Source organism: Pectinophora gossypiella, chromosome 24, assembly GCF_024362695.1.
Source record: "Pectinophora gossypiella chromosome 24, ilPecGoss1.1, whole genome shotgun sequence".
NCBI classification, from domain to species: Eukaryota; Metazoa; Arthropoda; class Insecta; order Lepidoptera; family Gelechiidae; genus Pectinophora; species Pectinophora gossypiella.
In genome coordinates, this window is record NC_065427.1 from 8959036 (window position 1) to 8974928 (window position 15893).

At 36.7% G+C, this 15893-nt stretch overlaps 1 protein-coding gene across 13 annotated transcripts in view; it reads right to left on the reverse strand.

The window, feature by feature from the left end:
- Positions 1-15893, reverse strand: part of LOC126377815 (calcium-dependent secretion activator) — a 75362-nt gene that overhangs the window by 28001 nt on the left and 31468 nt on the right. For 11 of the 13 annotated variants that reach the window (XM_050025690.1, XM_050025699.1, XM_050025697.1 and 8 more), the window contains exons 6-14: positions 14825-14992; positions 13759-13934; positions 13243-13328; positions 8198-8355; positions 7165-7245; positions 6801-6970; positions 2625-2778; positions 1919-2040; positions 417-561 (exon numbers count right to left, since the gene is read on the reverse strand). In XM_050025690.1, coding sequence (XP_049881647.1) covers positions 417-561; positions 1919-2040; positions 2625-2778; positions 6801-6970; positions 7165-7245; positions 8198-8355; positions 13243-13328; positions 13759-13934; positions 14825-14992 — 1260 coding nt within the window. The remainder of the gene's footprint in view (positions 1-416; positions 562-1918; positions 2041-2624; positions 2779-6800; positions 6971-7164; positions 7246-8197; positions 8356-13242; positions 13329-13758; positions 13935-14824; positions 14993-15893) is intronic. The other 2 variants (XM_050025698.1, XM_050025696.1) reach the window with 2 other exon arrangements.

Below are 15893 nucleotides of genomic sequence, written 5' to 3' on the forward strand. Positions count from 1 at the left end.
CATTTACAGTTTTAGGCGGATGAGACGTTCGTTATGTAAAAATTGACGATTCAAAGTGTAACTATGTTACCTACTGAATAAAGATATTTTTGAATTTGAATTGACCACGCCACCCCCATCGGACTAATCTAGATTATCGCCTACGTTAACACAATTTTACATATTTATATAGCACCCTAGCCTTGTCCGACAATGGGCAAGCCATGTACTATTATACAAACCAACATCTTCGATAATAATATTCGGGAATCGTATTAGAAATTGTTGTCTTTCCGCTTCGACCCGCGCACACTCCGCCATCACATGCAGAGCATCCTCCACTTTTCTGGGTCTTTTCAGGGTTGCCAACTGACGAGAGAGTGACGAGTGGGCGACTTAACATCTTGGCATACAAGTGTGTTAATCACTTCACTTACCTTACTAGACAACGGCGTAGGCCGCAGCACCACCTTCCCGAGCTCCTTGTCTTCCAGCGCCAGCACTCCAGGGTTCTCAGTGTAAAGCTTCACCTTCACCGCCGGGAGTGGCTGCGTCGTGCTGAAGTCACCCTGGGTGTCCCACCTGGTTGAGGATTTGGTTTAGTTGCACGGGCTTTTTAAATTTGTGGCATCAGACTTAAATTTAAATCGTATTCTTCATCATGAACACCATAAAAAAATGCTCATTAATAGTAAAAGTCTTTTTTACTTTTACTTAATGATTACAAAAGAATCATTCGATTTTTCTTTTCGATTAAGTAATTAAGTTCTGTGCAATAATTACTTAGTTCGAAACGTTGACAACTCTGCAGCTAAATAGATGTCCTGTATTAGGTACATTCTGGGGGGGTTACAATGGCCACATTTAAGCAATTCATCTAAGAAAGCAATATTGCAATTTGACACTTAAGTGTGCAATGCAAACAAATGTCAAATAGCAATATTGCTTTCTTAGATGAATTGCTTCGATGTGGCCATTTTAACCTCCCTGGTCGGTCAATTTAAGTAATGCCTAAATTAGTGGATAATGGAGAATTGGAGAATGAGAGAGAAGGTTAGAGTGGGACACGGATAGGAGGATGATAATAAAGCTGGAAAAGTGGAGAATAGCCCAGACCCAAGACACATCTTCAGCAACTTTTTTTGCTGCATTAGACTACATTAGATGAATTAAGTCATGTATTAGGTTCAAGATAAATAATGAAATTCCGATAGCTAAATAAGGACAAATCTAAAGCTAACGGAAAACATTTTCTTCTTTCTATTTAACTTACTTATTTATGAATTTTAATAAAGAAAAACGTCAAATAAGTCTGATATTTTATCACGTTTGTCTCGAATTGACAATGTTATTTGTTTTGACGTTTGGTAAAAAAGTAACTGATTTGACTTGTTGGAAATTAGCCTATTAGAGAAAGATCGTTCGATATAGAGGCGGATGGAAGCTTAAGGCCTTAGACTCTAGACCGTGGGACACATCAGGTTTATCATGCGCCTCAAACGTCTGTTTCAAAAGATACAATTTATGATATGACATTATTGTCGCGAAGTAGTGCACTTTTTTTCATGACTGTGCAAGCTAATTCTGGAGCGCCAAATTCTGCCGCACTCTCCTCAGGTACAGCCTTCAATAAATATAATGTTGTCGATTTTATAACAATACTAGCGACCTGCCCCAGCTTCGCTCAAGTGCAATGCTGAGGAAAAAATGAAATAATTTACGACATCACATTAAAAACCTCAAAAATAACAGTATTTCTCCACTATTTAATAGATGTTATTATACATATAAACCTTCCTTTTGAATCAGTCTATCTATTAAAACCGCATCAAAATCCGTTGCGTAGTTTTAAAGATTTAAGCGTACATAGGGATATAGGGATAGAAAAAGCGACTTTGTTTTATACTATGTAGTGAAATCAAACATATTTCATACTCACATAGGCTTCGAAGCCTCAGCCTGATCAGTCTGCAGTTTGTCTCCTCCTTCTACCTCCATGGTGCAGTAGACTATCCGGTTGGGCGCTAAAGACTTCAGCCCTTTTACCTCCATCACTACCACCTATGATGTGTCAATTAACATGATTATAAAGGATAAAATATAGATTGTCTGGAAGGAACATTTCAAATAGATCTTGAATATTTTCAACTTAGTCGGCTAATTGTTGTGCTCTTTAATTAGTACCACAGTTTGTTGTACCATTTCGTTTCAACGAAAGTTATTCTGGGGGTTTCAAAAGGCGACATTGAAACTATTCATCTAAAAAAGCAATATTGCTATTTGACATTTGTTGCCACTACGCACTTACTTTTATATGCGCAAATGGAAAATTGTAATATTGCTCTTTATATTATTGCTTCCCGAGTGGTTTCCGTATAAAAAAGTTAAAAAAAACTAACGACTATCATTTATTATACTATTTCTATGACCAAGAACTTGTTTTCTATAACGTCTACTTGTTGGGACACTTGCAACACTGTGTTTTTTTATTCCTTATCTATCTATTTAGAAACACTTTCTTCCACTTCTTTAAAATCCAATTTTAAAAGCACAATTTCATCCTCGTATATTATTTGAGGTACTTATACAAAAAACACTATCCCTATTCCAATAAAATTCATCAGCTCCACTTTACCCATCTTTACCTCAATCTGAAATGTGAGTACCACATCCATTTTGGTCAGTTGAGTATCGACGTCACCACTGTCGCCTTCCCCGGTCAGCTTGTTGGCGAGAGAGCCTTGCGATCTGAAACACAGCTGCTTACTCAGCCTTGGGCTCGGGTCTGGTCCCGCATTTCTTTTATTTTCATCACCACCACCAACAACCCCGAAATCGATGTCCCACCACCAGAAATTTTGGGCAAAAATTTTAGAAATGTCAATATCAAAGAGAAAATAATTTGATTTCCAATCGGTAAAATTTATAATGAAATAGTAAATATAATTAAATATATTGAAGTTAATTTAATATCGAGTAATAAATTAAGTATTGATAAGTATAATTTTGATGATATTAATATAAAAATGGGACCCACAAAAGACAAAACATTTACATCAAGGGCAAACATTACAGGACTCACATCAAATGCAGGTATAAAGGGTCCACAATGTCAATCATATCAATACAAATAATGACAAATTATATTATTGTAGTCAAAAGGGTTATAGAAGCCCATGACAAGGTAACAAATCCAGAATCCAAAGGTTTTTGACAAACACAAGCATTGCGTGGTGGTAATATGGGTACCGTCACCAAAGCCAAGAGTGATTAAGCATGAACAAAGGGAAACATTACAGAGTCACTGGTAATTAGAAATCTAAGGCTAAAGCTAGTGATAATTGTGAGTTTTATAGGTGATTAAGAATTTGTTGATATACAGAATCAAGTTGTAGAAGTTCTTGTTATAAAAAACATTGACATTTACAGACTGATGCAAATATATTCAAAGTAATGTATCATAAATTCTAATTCGATAAAAATATTTTATGCACAATATTAATCGGTTTAAATATCGGCAAAAATCAATCGATGTAAACAGATGCATTGATTTTGCATACCAACAATAATGAATTGCGTAAAATATTTGAAGTAAGTATATCTGTCTGAAGCGAAGCCCTAATTTTTAGGCGAAGCTTAAGTTATTCCTACTATATTAGCAAGTTTTGTCGCCCTACTTGTCTTCGCATGTAAACAAAAATAATAAAAGATAAAGATGTAAAATAATATTAAATAAAAGCGAAGTGTTAAAGTGAAGAAAGCTGTGTCTAGGCTGGTATTTTCAAAATTCTACTCATATATCATTACTGTCCTATTATGAATCTGAATAAACTCTTCTACATACTTGAAAGTAGTACTAATTTCGTATGATTCATATTGCTTAAGTGTTTCTACTGTATTTTATGCTACGTTATCGAAAATGTCTAGAAGCTGATATATAAAATTGGCGAGTGTTGTGAAAGCCGTCCTCTGTTGTCATTTGACGTTTTCAAAGAAAATCAGCAATGTGTTTATGTTACCAATTTTCTTTTATAACCCTCCTTGTTTTGTTTTCATTAGGAGTGATCAGCCTCAGTAGATTATTAGCAAAGACTTGTCTAAGACCAATGTTATAATGTCCAGCTTCTTCATAGTCATCGTATATAATATGATTATGATTCAGCAGATGTTTAAGTACAATATGATTTGCCTTGTCATAGCTTATTTATTCAACTACATGCATAAGTTCATTTAAGTTCCTTCGCTGAATATATTTAGTCATTTTTAGTTTGTCAGTCACTCAATCTGATTACACAAATTTCTCAAATCATGGCTTTTACAAATCTTAGGCAAGAAGAAACAGTTCACTTTAAATAATCAGCATAATAAGATTTGTTCTAACAAGATTATTACGATAGAAATCTTGGAAGGGCAAAGAATAATGTTATGGAATTATTGCGTATTTCCAAGATAAATTTCCAGTGACATTACTGATTCAGATACCAATACTACATTCAACGGGGATCAGGGACACAAGACACAACACGGTCATAGATCTACTGTCTGCTAAACTACTGAGGCTCTCTAAAATCCGACCACGGGTGTCTAAGAATCGCTAAGGTTTGTTCTATGAAGCTCTAAGCACTATTGACTCAGTCTACAGTGGTCTCAATGACAACATATGGAGCCAAATTCTTGAATTATTCAGCCATGTGGGGGACGGGATCCTGCTACGCAAGACACGTGCGTAAATTTATCAATTCTGAACTCATTACTTGTACTTCCTTCTTGGATTGTCCGGAAAAGTGCCAGGGACAGAAAAACCAAAATAGAAATGAACAGGATGAAGTAGAAATGTCGGATGAACGTCTAGAAGATGGTGAAGAAACCGCTTGACCACAACTTAATAACAATAAACTTAATTAATTTCCAACAAATTGTTGAGAAAGTTGGAACATTCTTCAAATCACAAGCATTATATGTATTGTTAGGTACTGAACATATCTTTAACCTTACAGAATACCACAAAATATTTCACTCTTGTATATGTATGTTACAATTTTAATACGTGCATCTGTACCGATTCTTTCCTTGGTTTCTGTACGAATGTATAAAGGAATTTTGTTTTCAAATGCAATTGTGATCAAGCTTCTGTATCTATACCTATACTAATTGAAAATGTCCATGAGTAAACAGTAAAGACGTTTCATCCAAATGTAAAAAACCTATTTAGTTTAGAAATGCAGAAGTTTGAAAATTAGAAAGAGAAAATATGTTTTTGCATGTAGTCTGCATGTCGATGTAAGTATTATAACCAACAGTATATCATAATAAGAAGCTATAGTAAAACGTACCATGAAAGACATATATTTTGATACTTTGACGAAATAGATAGTAGATTTAATCAAAAGACAAAAGACGGCCTCTGGGGATAACGCTAGGGAGATGAAACAAGACTTAAAGCAATGTCCTTTACAATTTTGTTGATACTTTTAACATGGTACGTTTTACTATAAATCCATAAACCTATCAGATTTGACCAATGACCATTCAACTTAAAAATGTGCCTGGCCTTCATTGAACTTTTATAATTTTGAATACACAGGGATTAAAGTATAAATTACGTTACGACACAGTTGGCTAGACCATTACAGACGGCGATACGGTTCACCACCTATCACGTTGGTCTAACAGAAAGCTCGGTGAGGTGTGGGTACTTAGTTCATTTTGCAATGGATGAACCTTTGATTATTCCAATATAGTCGTGAGCTTATGTTATGTTACATTCGAATTTAGAACACATACATGGTATTAGTGACATCGTAACGAAAACTTTGAGGAACAATAGCTTCTTTCCTAGAACATTAAGATTAGTTAATAAGCTCAATACTGATTCTCGCTTTGACCTGTTCTGCAGTAGTACTCAAAGTTTAAAAACCTTGCTAAACAAGGAACCTTATTTAATTTTAGGTTAGCTAACTGAGCCCGTTTGACATGTAAAATGTTTTAGGTTCACCTGTGGTAGCTTTGTAATTGGCGTTTGTTTACACATATAAATATCTACTTTGTAAAAGAGGCTGTAAGCTACCCGAATAAAATAAAATAAAATGATTCAGACTATGATGCTAAGTTGATATGAAGTGGAATTCTCCGTTACAAAGGTATGGAACTGAGAAAAATTTAAAAAACACAAAAATTTCTGAGAATCATGGTCTGAATCATCGCCCTCAGAATTAGTTACGTCACTAACATTCATTATAAGTATTTCAAATTACTTAATTTAAAGTCAAGTGATAAGTAAAAAGTGACTCCAATTTACTCGTAATTTTATATACTGTATGAGAACTCTGTATCTGTGGCCAAGTAAGAAGAGCTACTGAAGGCAAATCATAACAGAGTCAAAAAGATTCAAGAGAAAAGCATCAGTAGTCAAATCTGATTCTAACATCGACCCCACTTAAAAACAATGATAATATCCAAACCAACGCCACAACATTGATTTTACCAACACCAACTTAGTTTTGTAAGTGCATATTTTAGTGTCTATGTTGACCAATCAGACAATCAAGTTAAGGTCAAGGAAGTCAATATCATTACAGCTCAGAACTTATGTGTGGATGTACGATCACGAGCATTAATATGTATACACTTGGGTACCATGTCACATTAACTTTTTTGACAAATTGTACTGGAAGTCTCACTAAATGTCAAATATGTTAGTTGCGACAGAGTCCTAAAGTGGGTACATTGACCACCCCTCCACCACTCATGAGCTTATGTTATAATTTACTTCGATTTCGTGTGCCTTATGGTGTCTACCAAGGTTCCCATTAGGTACTGACCTGTGATTATACCGCTTGATTTTATGGAGCCCGTATTTGGAGTCAGCCCCTCCCTTCGACACTGGGAGGGACTCCAGGTTGGCCATCAGCAGGTTGATGGAGGACTTCAACTCCTCGATGTAGAGAGACTCCATCTCTTTCAGGACAAACTTCGGCATCAACTTGCGATTCTGTTTTCCAAACGAAATCAGGTGTAGTTTATTATCAATAAAGGTTTTTTTTACATCCATCCTATAACCAAACTAGGGATCACAAAGTGATTTTCGTGATGTGTCCCACATTTCGAAACCTCCGGATCGTGAGCCCAACGCTCAACCACTGGACCACGGAGGTGTTCGGGAGTGCTACTGTAAATTGTATTTACCCGTTCCATTTCGTTGACCTTCTGCATCCTCCCATCTAGTTCTCTTCTAATGGCAGCAGCTTGCTCGTCGGCAGAGTCCAACTGAAATAAATATTTTTTGCGTTAGTATTATCAGAGGGTTCGAATCCAGCACAGACCGAAACCAATGATTGTCAAATTTGTTTTCGAATTCATGTTTGGATCAAAAATTATTATCACGTGCACACCAGTGAAGGAAAACATCGTGAGGAAACCCACATTCCCGAGAAATGTATTTTCGGAGGTATGTGACCTAACCTGTATTGGGCTGGTTTTCCCTTCGCGAGTTGGACAGTCAGACAGGCAGTCGCTTCTGTAAAAAAACCGGCCCTGTCATTTGACTAAGGAAATCCTTAGGTTAGGTAAGCGGACCTTGTGAAAAACGGGATAATGCTAGGGAGATGATGATTATCAGGGGGTCAAAATGGCGTCATCAAAACAATTCATCGAATATTACAATATTTCACATTCGTGAATGTATACGTGAATTGCTTCAATATGGCGTTTATTTGCTGAATCAGAATGATTGATGATGATGATGCCTCATGTACTACTTCTCTCTATCTTCTAGAGTAAGTATTTAATTATTTACTAAAGAGTTCGAAAGAACAAAAGAATTCTGTTCTGCAAAACTTAAATAACTTCAATAATTACTTCAAGTCTTTAATATTTCTGTTTTTTACGTGACTTATTGTAGATTTGCCGCAAATGGCATTTAACTACTTGTCCGAACAAATGGGGAGCGCTGGGGGCTTTCACCCGGTACAAAATTTAAGACAACAGACCTGGGGGTGTCCAGTTGGGCGCGAGTCTAGGGTCAGGGAGTGGTCTGAGACGATTATATTTGAAAGAATTAATCGACCCTAGAGGGTCGATAGCGATAAGCGCTGCAATGCAGCATATTGTCGACACACCGGCGGGGTCGATATCGGGGTCCTGGAGTGTTTGATGTCGCGAGCTGATTGGCCGCTTCCATGGCTAGAGTAATTTAATATTCCTAAACTTCAAAACTTACAAGCAGAGCGTTGAAAAGCAGTTGGTGTTCAAACTTCTTGACTCCAAGTATCTGTTGGAACATGTCGTAGAGTTGTTCCTTGCTCAGGATACACTCAGCGTTGAGGCTCTGTTGCTGCGCACGCGACGGCCGCTTGGAATCGTCGTCTCCCGGGATGCCTGAACAAAAATGGTTCTTTGATTGGCTTTTAAAAAATGTTTATACGAAGAAAAAATATCGGGAGTCTTATATCCCTGATTAACGCGGTGAGAACCCGGTGTTATGTGTTTTAATTTACGAAGATGTTTCTTTAAGCGATCGAATTGCTAAACCTTTTAGGTTCATCTCAATGCAGTATTGCGCTATTATTTGTGGATTGTTCGAGTCACGGCTGATAATTATTGCTGTTGATTATTTTATATTTTGTATTTAGCCGAACTAATGGGGAGCGTGGTGGGGTTAAAAAACCACATCGAAGCAATTCATCTAAAAAACAATATTGCAATTTGACATTTGCGCTTACAATTTGTAAGCGCGCAATGGTAACAAATGTCAAAAAGCAAAATTGCTTTTTAGATGAATTGCTTCAATGTGACTTTTTAGGCCCCCTGAAGTCTCCTGAAGTTTGGATTTGTGGAGTTATTGACATTGGTGCTAATTCCTGTAAATACCATCTAATTTTATTTTAAGTTATATCTGTCATTTTCTTATCCGCCGAAAAGGAAAGGGACGGGTAATCGACAAGCATAAAATTTATGGAACACACGTCAATTTTAAGCACAAATCTAAACCAACCGTCTAAAAATTTTACATCCGTCAATAACCCGACACAGTTAAGTAGACAGCACGTCAAACGGATTGCATACCAGCGACGTACCTTTTGATTCGCCCGGGTTATTCATTCATTTACTCATTCTTTCTAAAATTAAGAGCTGTGAATCATCCGTCCCTTTCCTTTTCGACGGATATGAAAATGACGGATATAACTTAAAATAAAATTAGACGGTGTCTGCAGGAATCGGGGCCAATGATATCGTTATTTCTAGTTAAAAATAAAATAAAATTATACTAACAATAAAAATAAAATCGCAATTCAAAATTCTAGATTAAGTCAATTAAATTCATCTTTTTTGGGGTTACGTATTCGATTTTACAATATAATACCAGATAATATTTTGAAATTGTCAGAATAGATAATAAATTTAAAGCTCATGTGAAGCTTACTTTATATAAAAATACTTATTATAAGATTAATGATTACCTAAATGATAAAAATGTCTGGTATTAAATGTGTTCCTATAGTAATTAATTAACTTGTAATGCATTGCAGTTTCTTGACACTTCTTCTCCTCAGCCATAAGACCTTGCGACATGACGTAGATTCAAAAATGTTACATTTACCTTCAACAGGTTTATCCATGATAATTACGTTGAATAAATGATTCTGATTTATTATAAGTACCATAAATTCAAAATTAAGTAATTAAAACATGTTTTCACAATGGTGTCAAGTTACGCTAATATCCCAAAGCATAACAAAAAAATCGTGTTAAAATATTATGTGAGGTTAATACGAAAAGTGGTAACAGAACTTTTGTAAGTTTACCGATAGACTTACCTTATTTGCTAAATAAGAGTTAGTAACAATATACCAGAGCTAAAGTTGAAATTCAGAAGCGAAAAATGTCATAGAAAACAGTTTTACCAAGGTACCTAACACGAAACAGTGAAATACACAGTGAGTATGTATAGAGATTGAAGTCAAAAGGGAAAAACTTAAGCAATAATTTGTACTTATTTAGGAAAATTCAACTCAAAACCAATCTGTCGGCTAGATTTGTAAAAGTTTTAAGGTGTCGGTAAGCTTATCGAGCTGGAATAGACTAAAGATAAAAAAACTTTTGAAGTCATTAGGTGATAAGAAAGAAAACTATATCGGTACTATAGAGTATAATATAGCATTGACATTAAGGTCATTTAATGACTTCAGACAATTCCACATCGACAAAGGTCACACCTTAATCAAGAGAGAAAAACCAGCAACAAACGAACTTATCGAAACGTAACAGACTTCAAAATCTAACGTCAAAACTACTGTCAACACCAAATATACTAAGCAAGAGCACAAAGACAAAAGCAAAAATTGGAAAAGTAGGAAAAATGATAGAGTTTGTGTGATACCTGTTATTCCTGCGGGATGTGTGAGAGAGACATGTCGTGAAAGAAAGGGAGAGAACACAGAGAGTGAGACAGATGCAGGCGACACACATGTAGGTACACTTAACATTAAAGAGGCTATTGACTTTGCTAAGCTACAATGAGGAGCTATGACTGAATGTTTCAGACAAACATAAAAATATTTCTATAGAATTCCTTTTCAGTTTATATACCCATGGTCAAGTCAATAACCTCGTATGTCTGTTGCAGAACTATGTTTATTTTATGGAATACTAAAGAAACTGTTGTCATATTTGATTAATTTCGAAAACTTCCAGCTCTTCATGCGATCTGTGAATGCTAATTGACAGTTTATTGACGTGACTTATTGCAGATTGTCCATTTGTCCGGACAAATGGGGAGCGCGAAGGGCTCTCACCCGGTTAATTGTCAGTACACATATAAGGCAAAGTAAAGCTACAAGTTGCCAAGAGACATGTTTCAGTAACTGTTGGTATTATATATGGCGTAATATTTATGATGAAATGCAAACCTAAGCAGGCCATTGCCTAAAATAATTGAACCATCTTGATAGACAGGACGTGATCGGAAAATGGGGAAATGTGGTCCTACATAATACATTTGATTATTGAGGAGAGCTAAGGTATTTTCTTAAGTCTAAAATTGAAAATCTAAGGAGAGTCCAAATCTAAGCATGGTCCTACAACAGTCAGACACATTATTTACTACATTAACAAACACGTGATAGCAACATATTATTACTAAAAGTTAGATGATTATGTTAAACCTTATATTATCGTAATACGGGTCTTCAGAATTGACTTAACAAAGAATCCTTCACTATATTTGCTATTTATAAGAGCATAATCTTCAAACTTTACTATATTGTATTTCCAAAGAGATATTGTAACATTTCTGTCGACAAATTATGTAAATGATGTCGCAAGTTTGAAATAATTTTGAAATTTTGGATATTAGGTTGCAAAGTGATGACGAAGTAAAAGATCCTAACACTTTACCAAAAAAGTTCGTAGATATTTTGGATATATTATTCTACGGAAAGTTTGATGCTTATTTAAATTTACTACAATCAACATGGGATAAGAATACACCCATACATTGCCGTCTAGATTACACGTACTTAATTTGAGTATTGTTACTTTATTTATTTGCTGCATTAACAACTAATTGTAATTCTTAACAAATGTCACAATATAACTTAAGATCTATCTTTTCAATTACCTACATCACACATTGATTCAATGACGATCACGCATTTCAGGCAATGGTTAATAAAATGTAATGTAATGTACTTTCTTTCAAGTTTCATCCAATTGGGTTTGCATGGTCGTTTAAAAGCCTTTAACATAATCATTGTGTTACCTAAATACCTGAGAAATTATCACTTCAAAATCCATAACAAATTCTAAGAGAGTAGTAGATATTAAAAGCTTTCAAACAACATTTTCTTCACGTAAGACATATCAGGTGGTCAAAAAAGCAACACTGAAGCAATGCATTTCAAAAACCAATATTCCAATTCGACATTAGCGCATATAAAAGTGCGCGATTTCAACAAAATGCCGAATAGCAAAATTGCTTTTTAGGTGAATTGCTTTAATGTGGCAGTTTTCACCACCTAGAACAGAGGTAAGTAATTCTAATGAGCACACCAATCCTTTGACACAAACATTCAAAGGACATTCATAGGCAAAGCATTTCAGCAACAACTCAACAATTCCATGCGTTCCTTCGGCCCTGAAAGATCTTTTTATATTCCTTTTTGAGCTGCAAACGTCTCAGTTTGGCTTGAAAATTTACCTACTAAACTGATGAAGCTAAATATACAATGAGAATCATCTGTTTGTCTACTATGGTAACATGAATCATAACGGCCTCCGTGGTCCAGTAGTTGAGCGTTGGGCTCACGATCCGGAGGTCCCGAGTTCGAATCCCGGTGGGGGAATATTACAAAAACCACTTTATGATCCCTAGTTTGGTTAGGACATTACATGCCGATCACCTGACTGTCTGAAAATAAGACGTTCCATGTTGCGGAAGGCACGTTAAGCCGTTGGTCCCGGTTACTACTTACTGATGTAAGTACGTAGTCGATACATGAGTCATGTCAGGGGCCTTTAGCGGCTCAATAGTGACCCTGACACCAGGGTTGATGAGGTTGGTAATCCACCTCACAACCCACACGATAGAAGAAGAACATGAATCAGTATATTTATTTATGGACGAAAGTCTTTGATGTGGGTTGGTGATTTACGAGTCTTCAGTGGAAATGGAACAAGATGGGAGGCTGGTCGATGGATAAAGGCCGTCACAGAATGGTGGCCACGATAAGGGGAAAGGTGGTTAGACCAGAAGGAGAAGAGGGAGAAGGCAGTGGGTAGACCAGCGGCCTGGTGATCGGACATCGTTACATACAACGCGCAGGAAATCTGTAGATGAAATTACTGCAGGACTGGAAAGGGTACTGCAAAATAGAGAAGGCTTGTACCCAGATGCGGACTTCTTCATCTATCGTGTGGGTTATGAGGTGGAGTACCAACCTCATCAACCCTGGTGTCAGGGTTACTATTGAGCCGCCAAAGACCCCTGACATGGGTCATGTAACGACTACTTACTTACATCAGTAAGTAGTAACCGGGACCAACGGCTTAACGCGTCTTTCGAAGCACGGATCATCTCGGAGATATAGAATGATTGATGATGATATTTATTTATACCTTACACTATTGTTTCGTCAAGTATCATTCGCTTCATTAATTTTGATTATATTATTAGTTATATTTAAAACTAAAGCCGATTTAACATTTGCAGCTCTTACTTATTGTTTTTTGTAAGTTTTGTAAAGTCATAACTTATTATGAACTTACCCGTTCCTTTCATGATGCAGTCAAACTTAGCAAGCCAAGATGTTAATACTGTTTCTTTACTTAATCCGTCTATTTCTGGTAAAGACCTGTAATTGTTTACAATGGTATTAGGCGCCTGTTCATCGGAGCGGAGTGAGGGAATGGTGGGGAGAAACGGAGAACACACATACACATACATAAACTCACGCCCGTAATCCCTAATGGGATAGGCAGAGCCACAAGTAATCACAGACAACTTGCAGCCACTGTTGATACGATGTCGTAAGCTGGAGATGAAAACGAAACGGAATGGAACGGAAACAGATAAATATTTGACAATACAGGGAGTTGCGAACTAATTTGTACAATTACGTAATATTTCTCCATTTCTCCGCTGTGTTGCCTCGCTTTTTTTTTATTGCATCTATTTCAAGTAAGTAACCATGTCTCAAATGAGGGCTAGTAGATTTACACAGTCCTTTTTTTACAATAACACTGCTATAAATTGCTTTGGATTTGCTACTCAGTTGTTCAAACCTGACTCTTTTCTCGATGTTATTCCGGAAAACCTCTCGAAAATCGTGGTGGGAGCAGGCACCAGATTTCACCATCTGTTCCACTCTTTCAGACTTGAGGAACACGTCATGGTAGGACTGGACCGCGTTTTGGAATGCCTCGTCTGCCAGGATCTGGGTCTCGCCTTTGAGGAATGCCTATAAAGAATAATTTAATGTTAGTTTTTAACCCCCGACGCAAAAACGACGAGGTGTTATAAGTTTGACGTGTCTGTGTAAATGTGTACGTGTCTGTCTGTGGCATCGTAGCTCCCAAACGGATGATTCGATTTTATTGCGGTTTTTTTGTGTGAAAGGTATATCAGTCGAGAGTGTTCTTAGCTATGTTTGGTGGAAATCGGATCAGTTCTTCAAGGTCATCAGGTCGTTTGTTAAGTGTGATAGGAATGTTACAAGCTCAGTTTGCTTGCAAGCATATGTGGGATAAGTTATTTTTTTCCTTTTTATAGGGTTTAGCATTTTTAACCTTTTGTCATAATGATTGAGTACTTTTTTTTGGTCGGGGGTATTTTTACATTTTTAATTTAATTTTTTCTATAACAGAGAGAAAGATAAAGCTTGTAATAAGTACTTATAAGCACGGTAATTATGGATTCCAGGAGGTCTAAACAGGTCACATTGAAACAATTGGGTCGTGTACTAGGTTTAAGATAAATTATGATACTCTAATTAAGTACTAAATAAAGCCAAATCTAGAACTAATGGAAAACATTTTCTTTTTTTTTCTTCAACTTATTTATGAATTTTAATCGAAAAAACGTAATAAGTCGGACATTTACCACATTTTTCTATGACGTCACAGATTGCTTTTTTAAAAAAATCCGTGGCAATTTCGTGTTTTGACGTTTAGTAAAAAGATGATCTGTGGTAAAAAGTAACTAATTTGACTAGTTGGAAACTAGCCTATTGGTTAAGCCTGTTCTTGTTTCATAAGCTCGCGACTATATCCCAATTGTGGTAGTCAGAGGTGCTTTTTAATACTGAATTTGATACTGTATGAAAATCCGATAGATTGACTATCAGCTCACCTGAAACCGCGCTTGTATAGTCTCGAGCTGATGCGGCGTCAGCTTGGTGTGCCTTCTGGTCATGTCTGTCGGCTGCTTCGCATTGAACGGGTGCGCTACACACCTCGACACGAACACGTACAACTGCAGACGACGCTTCTTGTCTTCTTCCAACTTCTCGATCTTCTCCTGTTGAGGCGACATTTCGTTTAACTTTTTACACAAATTCAAACTCAAATTCGTTTCATAATTCACAGCATTGATAATTGAAAAATATCTTTATTCAGCCGGACGATGCTCAGTGGGTAGGCCCGCTACAAGGTGGACCGACGATCTGGTGAAGGTCGCGGGAAGCCGCTGGATGCGGGCAGCGCAGGGCCGATCGTCGTGGAGATCCTTGGGGGAGGCCTATGCCCAGTTCTCAGACAGTTAATCCCATTCATTTCCTCTGTGATACATACATACATACATACGTAAACTCACGCCTATTTCCCACCCGGGTAAGCAGAGACTATGAAAATTCATTTGCTTCGATCCTGACACACTTCTCTTGCTTCCTCCACATTCATCAATCGTTTCTTACACGCACGCCGGTTCAGAGTAGGTCTTATTAAACCTTTTCGAACCAATTTGGTCAATGTACGTCCTTCTAGGTCTTCCTCTGCCAGCTCTATCATCAACCTTCGCTTTATATACTGCTTTCGTAAGCCTATTATCCTTCATCCGCTCTATGGACAGCATTGATACAATATAATACAATACAAATACACTTTATTGCACCAAAATAAAAAGAAATAATTACAAAAAGACTCTTAACTATGTACACTACTTAAGTACGTACGTACTTATGTCCGTAGTACTTATGATAAACAGAAAATTTACGTATAATTATATATGTACCTACATACATACATACATAAACTCACGCCCGTAATCACTAATGGGGTGGGCAGAGGCACAAGTAATCAAAGACAACTTGCAGCCACTGTTGATACAAAGTCCAAAGATGGATATGATGAACCTTATGGTGATAAGGGATCAGCCTATCGCCCATAACATTAGTCCATCATGTTAGAGGACCCCTCTGTCG